At 35.4% G+C, this 18,568-nt stretch overlaps 2 protein-coding genes across 5 annotated transcripts; both read left to right on the top strand.

Annotated features, from left to right (window-relative positions):
- Window positions 1–9,355: 9,355 nt before the first annotated feature.
- Window positions 9,356–15,120, top strand: LOC114181100 (Pentatricopeptide repeat (PPR) superfamily protein). Of its 3 annotated transcripts, none has more exons than XM_085672833.1 (6): window positions 9,356–9,706; window positions 9,789–12,971; window positions 13,183–13,327; window positions 13,471–13,882; window positions 14,708–14,843; window positions 14,946–15,120. In XM_085672833.1, exons 1-2 carry the CDS (start codon window positions 9,584–9,586, stop codon window positions 12,861–12,863), a joined length of 3,198 nt encoding a protein of 1,065 aa, XP_085528959.1. In that variant the 5' UTR covers window positions 9,356–9,583; the 3' UTR covers window positions 12,864–12,971; window positions 13,183–13,327; window positions 13,471–13,882; window positions 14,708–14,843; window positions 14,946–15,120. The 3 variants fall into 3 exon arrangements, with proteins under 3 accessions (XP_085528959.1, XP_085528960.1, XP_085528958.1); XM_085672834.1 differs by having other exon boundaries at window positions 13,421–13,882; XM_085672832.1 differs by having other exon boundaries at window positions 13,183–13,882.
- A 1,102-nt stretch (window positions 15,121–16,222) lies between these two features.
- NDF5 (NDH-dependent cyclic electron flow 5) lies at window positions 16,223–18,237 on the top strand. 2 transcript variants are annotated; one of them, XM_085672209.1, is made up of 3 exons: window positions 16,223–16,843; window positions 17,075–17,497; window positions 17,711–17,791. In XM_085672209.1, the coding sequence occupies exons 1-3, from the start codon at window positions 16,331–16,333 to the stop codon at window positions 17,774–17,776; spliced, it is 1,002 nt and encodes a 333-aa protein (XP_085528335.1). In that variant the 5' UTR covers window positions 16,223–16,330; the 3' UTR covers window positions 17,777–17,791. The 2 variants fall into 2 exon arrangements, with proteins under 2 accessions (XP_085528335.1, XP_027923791.1); XM_028067990.2 differs by lacking the exon at window positions 17,711–17,791 and adding an exon at window positions 17,864–18,237 and having other exon boundaries at window positions 16,229–16,843.
- The last annotated feature ends 331 nt before the right edge of the window (window positions 18,238–18,568 follow it).

The following is an 18,568-nucleotide window of genomic DNA, read 5'->3' as shown; positions in this document are numbered from 1 at the left end:
ATTGGGCATTCTCTTTATCTCTATAAAGTAATCCTTATCCTGGAACCTTTTTTATATATCTTAAAATATGATGACAACATTCCATTGATCAATACAATGATTTTGCATAAATTGACTAAACACCAATTATGAAAAGACATAAGGTCTAGTAATTTTAAACAATCTTCTATATTTTTCCTAGTAAGAAAACTTCCCATGTTCTGACATTAGTTTCTGAGTTGGATACATCAATCATACACGTCTATTTTAGGATGACAAGAACATATTTCCTTCAGGAGATTAAAACTCATGTTTTATTTGGGTACTTCTACATCCAAAAATATTTGAGATTTCCAAAATCCTTAGTCTAAAAATGATTGCATAGGTGTTCATTTAGCACCACCATCATCTCTTGTGATAACTATATTGTCAACATACACTCTCAAGTACACACATTTTATAGGGGACATGTGACAATAAAATGAGTGATTTGCCTCACTATGTTTCAACTCAAAGGATTGAACAATGTAGTTGAACTTTCCAAACTAAGCATGTAGGCTTTGATTAAGACCATATACAAGTGGTGCAACTTACAAAATGAACCAAACTTTGCCTAAAATCTCCATCACTAGTGCAGAATGGGGTTTTTAACTCGCCTTATAGGCTTCGGTTACTGCGGGACCGAAGCCTATAAGGAGGCGGTGGCATTTTTGAAATTTTTCTCAGCATTCTGCCTCGGGTCCCAAACTAACCGAAGCATATAACCCATCTGTGTCACCCAGATTTACAAAACTGCCACTGACAGCGCACGCTTTGGCCTCGGGTGACAAAAAAACGAGGCCTATAACAGAGATTTGGCCTCGGGTGGCGAAGAACCGGGGCCTATACACTTCCATTTGGCCTCGGGTGATTGACAACCGGTGCCAAAATGCGTGCCCTTTTTTCTTCTTCTTCTTCCCCGCCGCAGTCTCCATTTCTCTCTTCTCTCTCCCTGCAACCTAGCCAGCCCTTTTTTCTTTTTCTCCTTCCCCGTCGCAGTCTCCATTTCTCTCTTCTCTCTCCCTGCAACCTACCCCTCCACCGTCGCTGGTTCGTCCTCGCCGCTGGGTCGCTGCCGCCGCTGTTCGCTGCACCTCCATTTCCTCGCCGCTGGGTCGCTGCCGCCGCTGTTCGCTGCACCTCCATTTCCTCGCCGCTGGGTCGTTGCCGCCGCTAGGTCGCTGCCGCCGCTGGGTCGCTGCCGCCGCTGTTCGCTGCAGCCGCTGGTTCACTGCAGCTCCATTTCCTCCACCTCCATTTCCTGATTCCTTGATTAAATTTTATATGTAGTTTTTAGGGTTTGTTGAAAAGGGTGGCTGAAATGCAAAGTGGAAGAGGGGCTGAAACCAGATCTGGAAGTGGATGGTAATGAGGATGATACCACAGAGGGATTCTTCCAACTGCAGTGGTGCTCGAACGACTTACCACAACTGCAGTGGTGGTCCAAAAAAATGTCCCCTATGGCCTCGGTTCTTACGTTACCCAAGGCAGAAAAAGCGTTTTACGGTTCCGGTTAACACCCGAGGCCAAAAGTCATACCTTTTGGCCTCACCCCAATATGCCTCGGTTCTAAAACCGAGGCAGAATAACAAAAACAACCGGGGCCAAAAGCCCATTCTGCACTGGTGCATGTAGAGTTCCTCCTTAAGATTGTCATGTAGAAAAACATTCTTAATATCTAATTGATGAAGAGACTAATGATTAGTGACTCCAATGATAAGGAAAAGTATGACAATAGTCATTTTGGCTACTATAGATAAATTATCATTGTAGTCGGGCCTATAGATTTGATTATATCATTTTGCTACCAATCTAGCGTTGAGGCGATCAACTTCACCGTTAGACCCAACGACAACCAATTGCATTCTTTCCAGATGGAAGAAGAACTACCTCTCATGTACCATTTTATTCAAGGGCAAATATTTCATCAATCATGGCTTATCGCCAATTAGAATGATCAAGAGTCTCTTTCACAATTTTAGGAATCATAATAGAAGATATAAAAGAGATAAAAAGAATTAGGAAAACAACAAACTATAATATCTTAGAAAACTTGTTTAGTATAGTACATGCGCTGACCCAAATGGCGGCCTAACAAGGCCTAACACGATTCAACACCTACCACGTCTTCCCACACCCACTAATCTTAGATGCACAATCCTTACTACCATCCAGTAAGATCTTATATCCCAAATATCTCGATAAAAGTGATATATCCAGTACTCTCAGCCCAAGTTCAACAAACACTATATATATATATATATATATATATATATATATATATATATATATATATATATATATATATATATATAGCATGTTTCACTCGATTAGGACTTACTTTTTTCTACTTTTCTTCTTTATTACATAAATTCATCTCATACTCTTACTTAAGCATCTGAGAGTCTTTTGCAGGTGGAACTTTCTTCCACATGAACACCAGGGCCATCACTCGGATCCCTCTGCTTGCACGTGACATTTCTGATAAGAACAAGTATGTATATTTATAGGCTTCACTCCCATCCTTAAAACCCTAGATAAACTTAAGACATTTTATGTGATTTTTCTAATAACCACAAAATATTATATATGTATTTTCCTACTGTAATGTTTCTATCATTTAGAAAATTTTTAAACAAAAATAATAATAAAGCACTATATCTTATAACAAGTTTTTAAATTTTTCCTAATTATCATAATTTTAGAGGGTCTTACATTTCTCCCAACAAATAAAATAGATGGAGTATTTTGGTTCCTATAAATAGAGGGTCTTCATTGTTGTGTATCTTCATCGGAATCATCCCTTGCTCACATGTAATATAAAATACATTACATAATCATTGTAGTAAAAATTAGAGAAAAACACACATAAAATGGAAGGGTAATCTAAGATAGCAAAGCCAACACATTTTCTTAAAAACAAAGCTCACAATTTGGTTAAAGTTCAAGGACTTTTTGAAAACAAATTAAAACTTTTCGAATAATCCTTTCCTTTATAAAACCAATAAAACAAATAAATAAATAAATAAATAAAATATTTTCACTCAGATGCAGAAGCAATGCCCATAAAGGGCAACCTCCCTAGCTATGATGAAACACATCACCCTAATAGGGCAACTTCCCTAGCTATGGTGGAACAAAACACCTTCAAAGGGCAATCTCTCCGACCAAAAGTGGAACACATCTCCCTTACAGGGTAGTCTCCCTGACTATGGTGGAATAAAACGTCCTCAAAGTGCAACCTCCTTAACCAAAAGTGGAACACATCACCCTCGTAATGGCAACCTCCCCGACTATGGTAGAACAACTCACAAACATACATTCACAAATAAATAACCATGCTCACCTTTACAGAACACACCTTTTGAACCCCTGCACCCAAATACTCTTGCAATTTCATAAAATCTCCTTCTCATAACTTTAAACAGCAAATTGAAAATACCCATCAAATTTCATAACATCACTATTCTTAAATTCAAAACACATACATATAAGTAAGTAAACAAAATGCTAGCTTCCCTTACTTGAATTTAGTATGTAAACCTTCAAAGCTTCTTCCTATGTCACATTCTTTCTCACCAAGCTTAATACTCACTCACTCGTTTATTATGTATATTTATATGGTTCACTCCCGCCCTTAAAACCTAGATAAACTTAAGAGATTTGATGTTATCTTGCCAATAACCACGAAATATATATATATATATATATATATATATATATATATATATATATATACCTTTTTGTTTTTGTATCTTAGAAAATATTTTAAACAAAAATAATAATAAACCATTATTTCTTCTTATAAATTTTTAAATAAATCATTTTAAAATAATTAATTGTCATCTCGTTTATTTATTTTTCCCAGTTATGATAATTTTAGAGGTCTTACAATGTTCCAAACAATACTAGTCTTATCCAAGAGTGAATGCATTCCAAAATAATACTCAATTCTAATCAGGAGCCACTATGGTCCAAATAATTCTTAGTTTTAGCCGAGAGAACTTGAGGTCTAAAAATTACTCGCTTTGTATTTGTAATGGTACTTTGCATAGTGAAAATTGATGAAGTTGATTAAGAACTAAATACAACCTTACATTACAGACAAACTAATGTAAAAACAATATAGTGTTCCAAACAATACTACTCTGATCCAGACTACATTCCAAAACACATTGAATTCTAACTAGGAGTCACTATGGTCCAAATAATACTTAGTTTTAATCGAGAGAGCATGAAGTCTAAAGAATACTCACTTTGCATTTGTAGCGATAGTTTGCATAGTGAAAATTGATCAAGTTGATTAAGAACTAAATATAAGCTTAGTTTACAAACAAACTTAATGTGAAAACATCAATTGTAAATATTTCTTTACTCTCAAACCCTACTATATTACACGTTGTTGATTTATCATCATACTTTAAAGAAGGAAAATGTGTTGAACTAGAATTGAGGTATAATAATATAGGAGTGAATGCATTCTAAAATAATACTCAATTCTAATCATGAGCCACTGTAACATTCTGGTTGGATATTACTAATTTAAATAATAAATTTAAGAAATATGACGAAAATCTCATTTATTATACTTTATTTCCCTAAAATGCGGGAAATTTTAAAACATTTATTAAATCAGAAATTTTCCAAAAATCCATAATTTATAAAACCTAATACAATATCCAAGCTCATAACTCAATAAAACACTGTTTACAAATTTTATAAAAACAATAATGATAAAACTCAAGTAAAATCTTTTCCAAAGCTAGCCCTCTTCGAATCTATGCCTCATCAGCACCACCTGCAATATCATATGCTTCCGTGTAACGAATTACACGATTATTGCCAAACATAAGCAGATAGGGTGAGCTAACAGATAAACATATAAATAATTCAACTATATATGCATGCACCCATCAAAGGAACTTTATCCTTTGATTCCATACCACATGGCAACCATCATGTTATCCATGTTCTACATCTTTAGATGATAATCTCAAGATACCCTTTGCTGCCTCCACCTATAAGCCACAACTTGTAGAACACGTGCGGGAAACCTGTTACGGACCACACTTCATAACACCAAATGGACTTCCCAATACAAACATAGTTCGTAATGTCTCAAGACTACCAAACTCGTCAGCCAAATACTGATGAGGGCAATCTATCTGGACCCATCCGTATGAGCCGCAACTCGCACACTCACACCGGCAACCCTCGCAAACTTGAGCCACAACTCAAGGAATGCCACGTATTTACCCAATATTCAAGCCATAACTCAAGGGATATCATTCTGAGCCACAACTCAAGGGATATCATTCTGAGCCACAACTCAAGGAATGCTACAACAAAGTTCATCCTTAAGGTTTCACCCAAAGCCTTGTAGACCATGCATATCCAAATCACCAAGCAATTACTTGACCATGGACCCAGGATATACGCTCGTGGCCTTGCCTCTACGAACCTCCCCGCTCGTAATCCAACTCTACAAACCTCCCCGCTTGTAATCTAACACATATGATCCAACAACTACAACCCTCCCCGCTTGCAACAGTCCTCAAGTGTGAGCACGAAACATACGAACCTCCCTGCTCGTATCCTCACACGAGAGCCTCATAATTTGAACCTCCTTGTTCATATTATCACATGTTCACCACCAACCATGAACCTACCCGCTCATGACACAATAAGCATCTCCTGGTCCAAGTCCCATATCACAAACACGCAAAACGCAAACCAAAAAGCACATTGCTCTCTGTGCTATCGTTTGGCGCTGCCCAAGCACCGGTAGGCGAAATCACAACGTAGACCGCCTAGCGGGCACCTCTCACCTCCAAGCGCCAGTCAGATCCTGACCCACTATTTTTAAGGCTATCGCCTTGCAGGTCACTCCTTACCGCCAGGCGCCACACGTTCCAAGGATATCCCTGATTGTCCAATCGCCTAGCAGCCTCCCATGTGCCGCTAGGCGCTATACCAGTAGCGAAACTTTACTGGTTTTAACACCCAAATAGAGTAAAATCAATCCTACTCTTATAATTATGCATATCCACAATCCAGAATATAGGCTTTCAGAAATCAACATGACTCACATGCACAATCTCAATTTAGATGGCTTTAACATACATGTACACAAGTATCACACATTAAAACATATATTTCGCCAACCAGCACACATTTTCATGGAACCACTATAAAACAACAGACACAACTCATGCTCCTTAAAACAATCATAGATCAGTCCAACCCATGTTATCTTCTACTTCTCATTTTCCCAACCTTTTGCATGTATACAATTCACAAACACCACATAAGCCACAATCAAAACTATATACTTATTCCACATGCCCCCGCAATTCCATTACATTTAAAGTAGGATTATCATGTTTCCATACTTGCCCAAAACCGTCATGATAATTCAACACTCAGTCATAGCGATATCATCAATAGTGACCTTTTTCACACACTTATAACATCAAACATTCGAGCTAACATATATAGATTTATATATTCAACATGGCTCAGCAAGCACTACCAAAAACATACTCATCAATCACACATTTATATATTTATATATATACATTAAAAAATCAAGGTTATACTAGCACTAAAGCACACTTAATCATTCAACCAATTATGAGTGACGTATATCTCCATCTGTAGACATCCAATGCAAATCTCCACCGTTCAAAGTGAAGAACAACATGTTGTGAATTTCATGTCAAAATTTCACATAAATTGGATGGTTAATGAATCGGGAAACATAATTTTACGAAAACTGCGCATACTAGAAAAATATGTGGCGCCCAGCGCCCAAATGTCATGAAATCTGGCGCCTAGCGGTACAAAACCAGCGCCCGACGATACTTGCTCCGCGAAAATATGAAAAACAACATTTTTATGAACATAACATCAACACACATAGCCTAGCGGTAACTCTTCACCACCAGGCGGTTCTTAACAGAAATCTAGTACAAATCACATGTATCGCCTGACGGGTCTTCAATGCCACCGGGCAATTTCTGGAAAATTCCAGAAACGCGAACAAAATTGCAGAATTTATAAGAATCAAAGGCTTCACATACAATTCATACAACGTGTAATTAAATTACAACATGTATTTAAGAGGTTTAACTCCCCTAACCTGGTACTCCTTACTCAAACTTGATGACTTTAGAGTTTCTTCCTTGATCACCAATGGCTTCCTTTGCTCTTCCTCAATTCAGCTCTTCCTCTCACTCGTTAAACACAATTTCGGACTCGCCCGGTTCATGTCTATTGACGAGGGATCTCAGATGCGCTTGACCGCAAACTCGTAGCATAGGTGAGAATTCTTCATCTTAGGTAATGAAGGTGGGCAGCTCGTCGTCTTTGAAAAAGGAATGGATGATTCTTGCCAAACTCTGTCATGCCCAATCCTCCTCACACCATCCTCATTGATCCAACTCAGGTTGGTATGCTTAAGTATATAGCTAGCCTTCTATTACCTTATTTCTCCAAATTTATGAATCCATAATTGTTGCCATTCAGTCTCTCATCATGATCAAGCATATCATTAAAAATAATAAACTATTAAAATAACATACAAATAACATACACAAGACTCTGAACCCAAGTCCTCTCACATAACTAAGTACTCTCAACCACTTGAGCTAGTACTACTCCACATCATGAACCCCAACATTAAATGTCATAAAGGTTTCCACTACCCGCATTTATTAAATAATTATTTATTTAATTATTTAAATTTTTCAGGTCTTACCGCCACTATGGTCCAAATAATATTTAGTTTTGCCGAGAGAGGTTGAGGTCTAAAAATTACTCGCTTTGTATTTGTAATGATAGTTTGCATAGTAAAAAATTGATCAAGTTGATTAAGAACTAAATACAATCTTAGTTTACAAGCAAACCGATGTATATAGTGTTCCAAACAATACTAGTCTTATCCAGGAGTGACTACATTCCAAAAAATACTCAATTCTAACCAGGAGCTACTATGGTTCAAATAATACTTAGTTTCAACTAAGAGAGCTTGATTTCTAAAGAATACTCGCTTTGTATTTATAGCGATAGTTTGCATAGTAAAAATTGATCAAGTTGATTAAGAACTAAATATAAACTTAGTTTACAAACAAACTAATATAAAAACATCAATTGTAAATATTTCTTTACTCTCAAACCTTACTATATTGCATGTTGTTGATTTATCATCCTACTTTAAAGAAGGAAAGTATGTTGAACTAGAATTGAACATACATCTTAACAATGAGTTTATTCACTTAAAATTATGTTTGGCTATCTTAATTAGATGCTAATCTTGCAAAAACATTTTGAGAGTAAGTCTATTAATTTGAAACATTATCTAATTGTGTTCATCATGAACTAATATTTCAAAATATTGAAAAAAGCTTTTATACACAATTAAACCATCCCCTTGTATGTTTTACGTGTTTTCATACAAATGCTTTTAATCTTACTAGATTTGCCACAAATTGCCAATGAGGGAAGATTAGAACTTGTTACATTGATTAATGTGCCTTTCGGTTCAATTTTGGGATTTCCAAGAACACCACCATTAAGGATGTGTTACTCGTATGCAAAACATAGGAAAGCACCAAGGATATTGTGGTAAGCAAGAAAAAAAATCAGATTGAGCTGAAAACTTTGAAGTTCATCTGAAATTATATCCAATTTTGTAAAGAAACCAATTACAGAAATATTACCATTCTTGATGGATAAAGGCTTTGTGTTGTAAATTGGAAATGCCTAACAAATATATGTAATTTGATTCTTAATCTTTTCCAATGTCAATAATTTATCCATCTAAAAGATGCTTTACTTGGTTGAAACTAAAATGAAATAATCGGTCCAAGTCATACTATTGCATAGGAATGACAAAGTGGGTCATGATCCACATACCTACCCATTAATCTACCAAAGTTTTACAGATCTAAAATAGGATGAGACAGATAATTGTTAGCCTTTTTTAAATATAAAATAAAAAGTAGGATATTATTTTTTCTATATTATATTACTTGAAGAATACTAGTATGCAATAGTTTTGTAATTTAATTAATTAATACTAACGTTCTAATTATTAATTATTATAAAATAATTTAATATGTAAATATAATAATTATTTTAATTTATTCTCGATTATTAATTAAAAGTATATAAATATTATTAGAATATATATTTAAAAAAACTAAAAAAGTAATGCAGAGAAAAAAAGTGTGAATGATAAAACTTTTTGATATTATTGATTAATGACAGCCTACTTGTTAAGGGGCAATTGCTTGAGTATATGCAAGATGGAAAATAAAAAATATAACATATTTCTGATATTATGTTCTGGGAAAATCAATTTTGTGTTTGGAGAACCATAGAAACTAGTGAAGTGAAGAAGGTTTGTAGTTAGCCTTATCGCGCTTCGCTCAAGCGAGTTTGTAGCTTACTACTACTGTTGTTGAAGACTTGATGCAGAGGAGTGAGCTTGGTTTCGCTAGAACCATATATATACAATTTTGTTCATACTCATCCCATTGATGTTAAACCAACTCTACCCTCTATGCTTACTTCTCCCATTTCCCTGCGTCCCTTCTTCTTCCTATGCCCCAAGTCCTATTCTTTTTCACGTAATTGCAAATTCTTACATCAAAATTTTCCCAAACCCTTTTCCAAAGATTACAAGGTGATACTAAATCCGAAGCTACTTGGTTATCCTCACAGTTCTTGTGCTGAAAAAGTAGTTTTTTTCTCTTTTCTCTGTGCAGTTACGGTGTCAAAATTTGAGTTTTGTTGCTTTCAGCAACACAGCATTGAGCTATAACTACAGCAGCGACGACGGGGATGCAAATGGAATTGATTTCCTGCACCTCATGGAAGAACGCGGGGTTCGTGCGAATTGCCAGACCTATTTGTGGCTTTTAGACGGGTGTTTGAGTTCTGGGTCGTTAACTAATGGTTGGAAGCTTCATGCCAAGATTCTGAAGATGGGATTTTGTGCAGAAGTGGTTTTGTGTGAACATCTTATGGACTTGTACATTGCCCTTGGTGATTTGGATGGCACAATCAAGACGTTTGATGAAATGCCTGTTAGACCCTTGTCTTGTTGGAATAAGGTTCTGCATAGCTTTGTTGCTGGGAAGATGACGGGTCATGTTCTTGGTTTGTTTAGGCAAATGGTGAGGGAAAATGTAAAGCCTGATGAGAGAACTTATGCTGGGGTTTTGAGGGCTTGTGGAGGTGGTGATGTTCCTTTCAACTATGTGGAACAGATACATGCAACGACTATATCTCATGGTTATGAAAATAGTTTGTCGGTATCTAATCCTCTGATGGATTTATATTTTAAAAATGGGTTTTTGAATTCGGCTAAGAAGGTTTTTGACGGTTTACAGAAGCGGGACAGTGTTTCTTGGGTAGCTGTGATATCGGGCTTATCGCAGAGTGGGTGTGAAGAAGAGGCGATTCTTCGATTTTGTCAGATGCACAAACTGGGAGTCTATCCTACCCCTTACATATTTTCAAGCGTTCTAAGCGCCTGTAATAAAATAAAGCTATTTAAGCTTGGAGAGCAGCTCCATAGCCTTGTTCTCAAGCAGGGATTCTCTTCTGAAACCTATGTTTGCAATGCCCTTGTGACATTATATTCACGTTTGGGGAACTTCATATCTGCTGAGCAGGTTTTTAATGCAATGTCGCAGAGGGATGAAGTTTCATATAATTCACTCATTTCAGGCTTGGCTCAACAAGGATATAGTGACAGAGCTTTAGGTTTGTTTAAAAGAATGCGTCTTGATTGCCTAAAGCCTGACTGTGTTACAGTAGCAAGTCTTTTGAGTGCCTGTTCATCCGTCGGGGATCTTCTGGTAGGAAAGCAATTTCACTCGTATGCTATAAAGGCTGGAATGTCTTCAGATATTATCTTGGAAGGCTCACTGCTTGATCTTTATGTAAAATGTTCGGATGTAAAAACTGCTCACGAATTTTTCCTTTCAACTGAAACTGAAAACGTTGTGTTGTGGAATGTGATGCTCGTAGCTTATGGCCAGATAGACAATCTAAATGAATCATTTAAAATATTTACACAGATGCAGATGGAAGGTATTGTACCAAATGAATTCACCTATCCAAGTATTTTGAGAACTTGTACTTCTTTGAAGGCTCTTGATTTAGGAGAACAAATTCATACTCAAGTCCTGAAAACTGGTTTTCAGTTCAATGTGTATGTCTCTAGTGTGCTTATTGATATGTATGCTAAACTTGGAAATTTGTATACAGCGCTGAAAATTCTTAGAAGATTAAAAGAAAAAGATGTTGTTTCCTGGACAGCCATGATTGCTGGGTACGCACAGCATGAAAAGTTTGTTGAGGCTCTTAACCTCTTTAAAGAAATGCAAGATGAAGGGATACAATCTGATAATATAGGATTTGCAAGTGCAATTAGTGCATGTGCAGGTATCCTTGCACTTAATCAAGGACAGCAAATTCATGCTCAAGCATGTGTCTGTGGTTATTCAGATGATTATTCAGTTGGTAATGCACTTGTTGGTCTTTATGCTAGGTGTGGGAAAGTACGACAAGCATACTTTACTTTCGATAAAATATTTGCTAAAGATAATATATCATGGAACTCGTTGATATCTGGTTTTGCACAAAGTGGACATTGTGAGGATGCATTGAGTGTATTTTCTGAAATGAATAAAGCTGCACTAGAAATGAATTCATTCACTTTTGGCTCTGCAGTTAGTGCTGCTGCGAATGTTGCTAACATTAAAGTAGGGAAGCAGATTCATGCCATGATTTTAAAAACTGGCTATGATTCAGAAACTGAAGTCTCTAATGTTTTGATCACTCTATATGCAAAATGTGGTACCATTGAAGATGCTAAGAGACAGTTTTTTGAAATGCCTGAGAAAAATGAGGTTTCTTGGAATGCCATGCTTACTGGTTATTCTCAGCATGGTTATGGATTTGAAGCCTTAAGCCTTTTTGAGGAAATGAAGCAGCTTGATGTATTGCCAAATCATGTCACCTTCGTGGGAGTCTTATCAGCATGTAGCCATGTGGGTTTGGCTGATGAAGGAATTAGCTATTTTCAATCAATGAGTGAAGTTCATGGTTTGGTGCCAAAACCTGAACATTATGCATGTGTTGTTGATCTTCTTGGGCGGTCTGGTCTTTTAAGCCGTGCAAGGAGATTTGTTGAGGAGATGCCAATTCAACCTGATGCAATGGTGTGGAGGACCCTTCTAAGTGCATGTATTCTTCATAAGAATATTGATATTGGAGAGTTTGCGGCAAGTCATCTTCTAGAACTGGAACCTGAAGATTCAGCAACCTATGTTCTACTTTCAAATATGTATGCAGTGACTGGGAAATGGGGTTGTAGGGATCGAACACGGCAAATGATGAAAGATAGAGGTGTGAAAAAAGAGCCTGGTCGTAGCTGGATAGAGGTTAATAATTCAATTCATGCATTTTTTGCTGGTGATCAGAAGCACCCTCATGTTGATAAAATATATGAGTATCTCAGTGATTTGAGTGAAAAGACAGCTGAAAAGGGCTACATTCCACAGACCAATAGCCTTTTGAATGATGTAGAACGATTGAAGAAGGGCCCAACACAAATTATTCACAGTGAGAAACTTGCAATTGCTTTTGGATTGCTTAGTTTGTCTAGCTCTAGTCCTATCCATGTTTTCAAAAACCTTCGTGTTTGTGGTGATTGCCATAATTGGATTAAGTATGTCTCTAAGATTTCAGATCGAGTGATTGTAGTGAGAGATTCCTACCGCTTTCATCATTTTAAGGATGGTTTTTGTTCGTGTAAAGACTACTGGTAAGATGGCAGAAGATTCACTACATTGCAAGAATCCACTTAGACTTGCAGGAGGGAACAAAATTTATGACAAGTGTTGCAGATTATTTTTCATTGGTCACCTATGCCATTGGTAAGAACTCTAACATGAAATAATGGATAGATTTTAGGACAAGAAAGTGACTTCATACTTTTAGAATAGTGTTCCTACAATTTCTACACCTTTACTTCATCTGAACCAGGTTATTGAGTACCTTGGTAGACTGTCTTGTATTGAATCAACACTATGGTAGTTATCCTTTTCAGTATGTAATGCAACCATGTTTCTGTATCCTCCTTTTCAGGTGAAAAATATCTGCAGTGAGCTTTCACTGCATGCACTTTTGACCCATTTATCATGCTTGGGGGGTTCCACTCACAAGGCTTGAGCTTTCTCTTCCATGATGAAAAGTAATATTCAAAATGGAGGATCATATGACAAGATTGGAGGTATTGCAATTGATTCTTGTAGGACAAGTTAAATGAATAATCAGCATTTGATTTCTATGAAAACAATTAACTGAATATTTCATTTTCTCATAGAAGTGAAAGTGACCTTCAAGAATACATTGTGGGTAACCATTTAATTTCAGATTGGTATCCAGAAGGTGAAGCTAGTGGAAAAACTTGGTCAGATTTTAGAAATAAAGATTCGTTTTTTCCTTTCCTTGGGGTTATGTGCTTCATTGAGCCTCAGTCTGTAGTCCATTGACCATTTTACTGCCTGTTTACCAACAATCAACACAAAACGGCATAATCTTGCCCTCATTTTCATGAAGATCAATTCTGTATGCCAGAAGATTAGCAGCAAGAAGACAGAGTCATTGACAGTGTTAACAGAGTCATTAATGGAGTTGGATTTAGAGGGAGTTGTTAATGAAAAGAACTAAGTGGTTGGGTTTTTAAATGTTAGAATAAAAATGAAGTGAGAGAGGACTACAACATCAACAAAAGGCCATCCTACAAAGCCAAGTTGAGAAGATGGAACAACTGCTATGACTTGAGGTTAACTTATTTAGTTCTTGCTGCTTTTTTATAACAATCTTATAATTAGATTCATACTTTGATACGCTGCATTTTCTGAAATTTGCGTTGAGTTTTCAGTGCAATTTACTTTTTTTTTTTGTTTTTGCAATGGCTTGTGACTTTGTCTGACATTATTCGCAGGTATGTAACATGAATTTCTGATAGCACTTTCTTTAGTAGTGTTCTAGGGCATGACGAACCAACGTACTATCATTATTACTAAATTGTCTACATCTAGATACCGTATGCCTCAACATGCACTCATTATTATGTATTTGCATTTCATTAACTTTTAGCCCTTTGGGATCACTCACGACTAATGCATTGTTATTATATTCATGTTATCTTCCTGGATATCTCTTCTTCTGTTTCAATGTTGTGGTTCCAAAGTTAAGGTCAACATGTTCTAAAATCTATCTTGATCTCAGATGTTTTTAACCTAGCAAAAGCACCATATAGTTATTATGTCTCTATGCTTCAGGATTTTCAATTATTTTCTTCGATGCTTATTTGGTATTTTGACATTTTAATGGAATGGACTTGTTGAAAGAATTAATGACAAAATGGGTTATGGAAGACGGAATGGTACCATGTTGAGAAGGAATGTAATGAACTTCGTGTTGTGTACACATGAATATTCTTATTTATAATGAAGAAAATATACAATAATAAGAAACAAAACAATGTCTAATAACGTGAAATATTATTTGAAAGATATTTCCTTAACATATTATATCATATCTCTATTTAATGTAATCAAATCACAATCTCCTATAGGACTAAATGTTTGCAATGGCTCTGCAGGTTGGATCAGTATTCTACAGCAAAATTTTCTGAAAGTTTTGAAATGATTCCTAGATCTTTGGCTGAGAATGTTGTGCTAAATGCAATGGAGATCACATATTCTGTGTATGCAGAATATGCATCTGAAAATGCCAAAGTTAGCATTGATCTGAAAATCCTATCATATTTCCATTTATCATTTTATACCTTTCTAAGTGTAAATTTATGGTAGATGATTTTTTATTATATTTTTCTTCAGATTGGCGATTCAAGGAGTGGGGAGCAACCTGCAGGCACGGATGAAGATTAAGACTAAAACTGATTGTTTACCTTCGTCATGTACCATCATGGGATGTTGGAAAGCTCTAAAATCCCCATATTTTAGATTATTAGGTTGTGGAATTCAAAAATATATTCTAGATTATATAATTAAACATGTATTTTCGAAAATACGTTCTAGATTGTATAATTAAAAAATGTATTATGGATTATGTAATCCGTAATATATTTTCAAAAAATTTGAATTATGTAATCTGAAAATATAAAGACGAGATTGGAAATGTAAAGATTATACGATTAAAAATATAAATGTAAGAATAAACTTTGCGAAATATGAATTAATCGCTGAAATTGAATTAAAGAAAACAATTTAAAACTAGAAAAAGTAACGGAACAAAAGCTATACTGAAAACAGCAAACCAAACCATTGAATACTAAAATTGAGAAAAAAATAATTATAAAGGTTTGATGATGTAAAAATAAAGTTTACAGAATATGAACTAAGCTGAATTGAATTAAATTAAGGAAAACAATAAAGAACTAGAATCAAACACAACAAAAACTACACTAAAATCGAAAAAACTGAAGTAATCAGAAAAACTGTAAAAATGGGGAAATAATAAAAACTAGAAATAAGCGTAGAAGCTAAAATAGAATTACATCTACAGAAAAAGATATAAACAAAACAATAAACAAAGGTTAAGATAGACAACTTACAAAAGTACAATATAAAAATACGAAAATATAGAAGTTACAACTGTTTTAATAAGTATTTTTATATAAAACATTAATTATTAGTTCAAAACTCATGATATTTAATAATTTTAATTATCAAGTAAATTGATAATTAACATGATAATCAATAATTTTTAAAATTATGAAATAGATGGAGATTTTAATTATCCAACAAATCCAAGATTCAACATAGGAATCACTATAAATCACAACATGCCGAGCACGATTATTTTATTCAATTAAAAGAAATCACCCAAATAACAAAATTTTACTAGAACAAAAATTATCTCAAGAGAAATAATGTAACTATCTTAATAGTGTTTGGTCAAACTGAATATTAAAATCATGTCTGATGAATAGAAATACCATTCCAATCAACATAGTTGAGATACTATGATGTTTAAAATGAGTGTAACTACACACTGCCGATGAAACAAAAATAAGAAGAAGCATAAGTCTTTATAAAGGGACAAATGCCACTAAAATATCTTGAAATATCTAAGATACTACAACAAAGCGATAAAATTTATCACCTTATCTACTTTCTAAACCAGATTTTAGGTATGCCAAGAAGAACAAGAAAATGTTCTGTTCTTCCTCCTCAATGTCAATAGCAAGACCCCATTTGGTATGATGATGGCTTTTAGTTCACTTTTTTGCTCCACTCGTTTCATTCCCACACCCTTTCTCAGTACTGCCACAAACATAGTTTCTCCACAACACACTTGTGGCAGTTTCATTCCCCAGAAGAAGCACTCTCTTGCAGTGGCTTCAGTGCCTTACCAACCCATCAACTTTGAGTACCTGCAAGAGGAATTCGGTGGGCATGGAGTGAGCTTTGAAGGAGCTGGTGAGAGTTGTGTTGTGAAGATGGAGCTCAGAAATGGAAGCACTGTGACCATGATGCTGCCAAGTGGATTGATCACCTCATACAAGGCCCTCATGTGGCATGGGGGCAAGGTGGAGTTGCTTCACACTTCTGTGTCAGAGGGAGACAATGGTGATCCTTTAATTCAAGGAGGGGTGTCTTTAAACTTCAATTTTCAAACTGATGATGATGATGATGATGATGGTGAACTCTCTTGGTCTCCAACAAATTGGGTTGTGCATAAGATTCATGGCAGACCTAGGGAATCCATTCAGGTCTGTTTTCCTTTCAGTAATTCAGTGGAGTGTGTAAGAGATTTCTACATTCTGAATCAAGCTTCCATGCATTGCACAAAGATACTTAAGTTCATTTTCCCTCATTATTTCAATACATTTATCCTCAAAAAACATGTATCATAATTATGTACATTAGTAGCCTTGCTGTTCTTGCAATTTTTTTGTAACAATAACAATTTGCTTAAGACATCTTAAGGATATCTGATGCAGGTAGAATTAGCAAGCAGAACACCAGATGACAAGATTGGATTAAAATACATAGTGACTTTGGAAAAAGATACCTTAAACTCAGAGCTTAAAATCTCAAACAGAAGGTCTTTACCCCTTCGGATGACAGGGTCAATACTGAGTCATTTGACACTAAGCTCACCAGAAGCAACTTATGCAATAGGGTTAGAAGGATCAAGTTACTGTAGCACACCCTTGTTTGAATCTGAGTTTATGTTGAGTCCTCAAGATTCAGGCCGAGAAGGCTTTGGAAAAGCATTTCCTCAATGGAGTACAAAGAGTAAGAATAATGGATTAGAAGGTAGCCAGGTAAAGAATGAAGAAATAGACAACTACAAGCAGTTAAGTGAGGAACTAAGTCTTGTGTACACAGAAGCACCGCGAAGTTTCACACTGATTGACAGGGTACGCAATTTTCATTCACAACATGTGGAATAAATATTGATAAGTTGCATACACTTAAACACTTCTCACATATCTTCATTCATTCCATTGATAATTGTTGAGATTGTGCATGTATGTACCTCACATATCAATCATAGCTCCATTTCTTCATTCAGTTTTTTGCATTAAATGTAAGCACATGAAGCTAACACTTTTGTTATCAATGTTACATAGGTAAACTGCATTGTAGTTTCATTTCAGGATAATGATATTTTGACCCACTTTTTTGATTCACGGTGAGTTAAAAGTGGATTAAAAAGAGTGGTCAAAATATCATTATCCTTTAGTTCTTTACTCTATCTCATCCAAAATCACTGGTTTGATCAGGGTAGAAGAAACTCAGTGTCAGTTGGAAGAAGCGGATTTGATGAAATGTATCTGTTCAGTCCTGGCTCACGCGTTGAAATTTACAGTAAATATTCATACATATGTGTAGGCCAAGCTTCCATCCTCAAACCAATAACTATAAATCCTCAAGATGTATGGAGAGGAGAACAGTTTATATACAATCCAAATCTTGATGCATAATTTTGTTTTTGCTATGAAATAGAAAGACACACATATGCATTATGTTTATTTTTTGGCAGCAATGCAAATTGCTGATTACAACAGAGTGACATTTTCTATATGTTATTTTCCATATGCAAAATACCCTAAAGATTTGTACATTTTCTACTCATAAATTTGTTCTATATTCCTCATCTCTTCATCAAGTTAATCTACTTCAAAATAATTCTAGTGATAAAATTATTTACCTAATATAAAGATAAAATTAAGGTAATCCTGTCGTATGTTTGCAACGCTTTGAACATGTGATACATTATATATTGTCTTTTGGTTAGAAATTGTGAAGGTTGTATGCTTTTATGCAGATCCTGATACATAATTTTTATGCACATCTGAAATGTGATGCAAATGTGTTGGCATGAACTCTTTACTAATATGGAATTCTAGAAATTATCCTTCTCATGCAAACAGAAACTAATATTTGACCCATGGTTCTGTTTTTTTTTTTTTGTTTTTAATTTTATG

This window comes from Vigna unguiculata, chromosome 4 (assembly GCF_037176805.1).
Source record: "Vigna unguiculata cultivar grain cowpea cultivar isolate G323 ecotype 2 chromosome 4, ASM3717680v1, whole genome shotgun sequence".
NCBI lineage: Eukaryota > Viridiplantae > Streptophyta > Magnoliopsida > Fabales > Fabaceae > Vigna > Vigna unguiculata.
This window is presented reverse-complemented; position numbering and strand designations above follow the sequence as displayed.

Coding starts and splice junctions, on each gene's coding strand:
- LOC114181100 (XM_085672833.1), top strand. CDS start 9,584: ATGCTTACTTCTCCCATTTCCCTGCGTCCCTTCTTCTTCCTATGCCCC. Junction 9,707..9,788: donor CCTTTTCCAAAGATTACAAG/GTGATACTAAAT, acceptor TTCTCTGTGCAG/TTACGGTGTCAAAATTTGAG.
- NDF5 (XM_028067990.2), top strand. CDS start 16,331: ATGATGATGGCTTTTAGTTCACTTTTTTGCTCCACTCGTTTCATTCCC. Junction 16,844..17,074: donor GACCTAGGGAATCCATTCAG/GTCTGTTTTCCT, acceptor TATCTGATGCAG/GTAGAATTAGCAAGCAGAAC. Junction 17,498..17,863: donor GTTTCACACTGATTGACAGG/GTACGCAATTTT, acceptor TGGTTTGATCAG/GGTAGAAGAAACTCAGTGTC.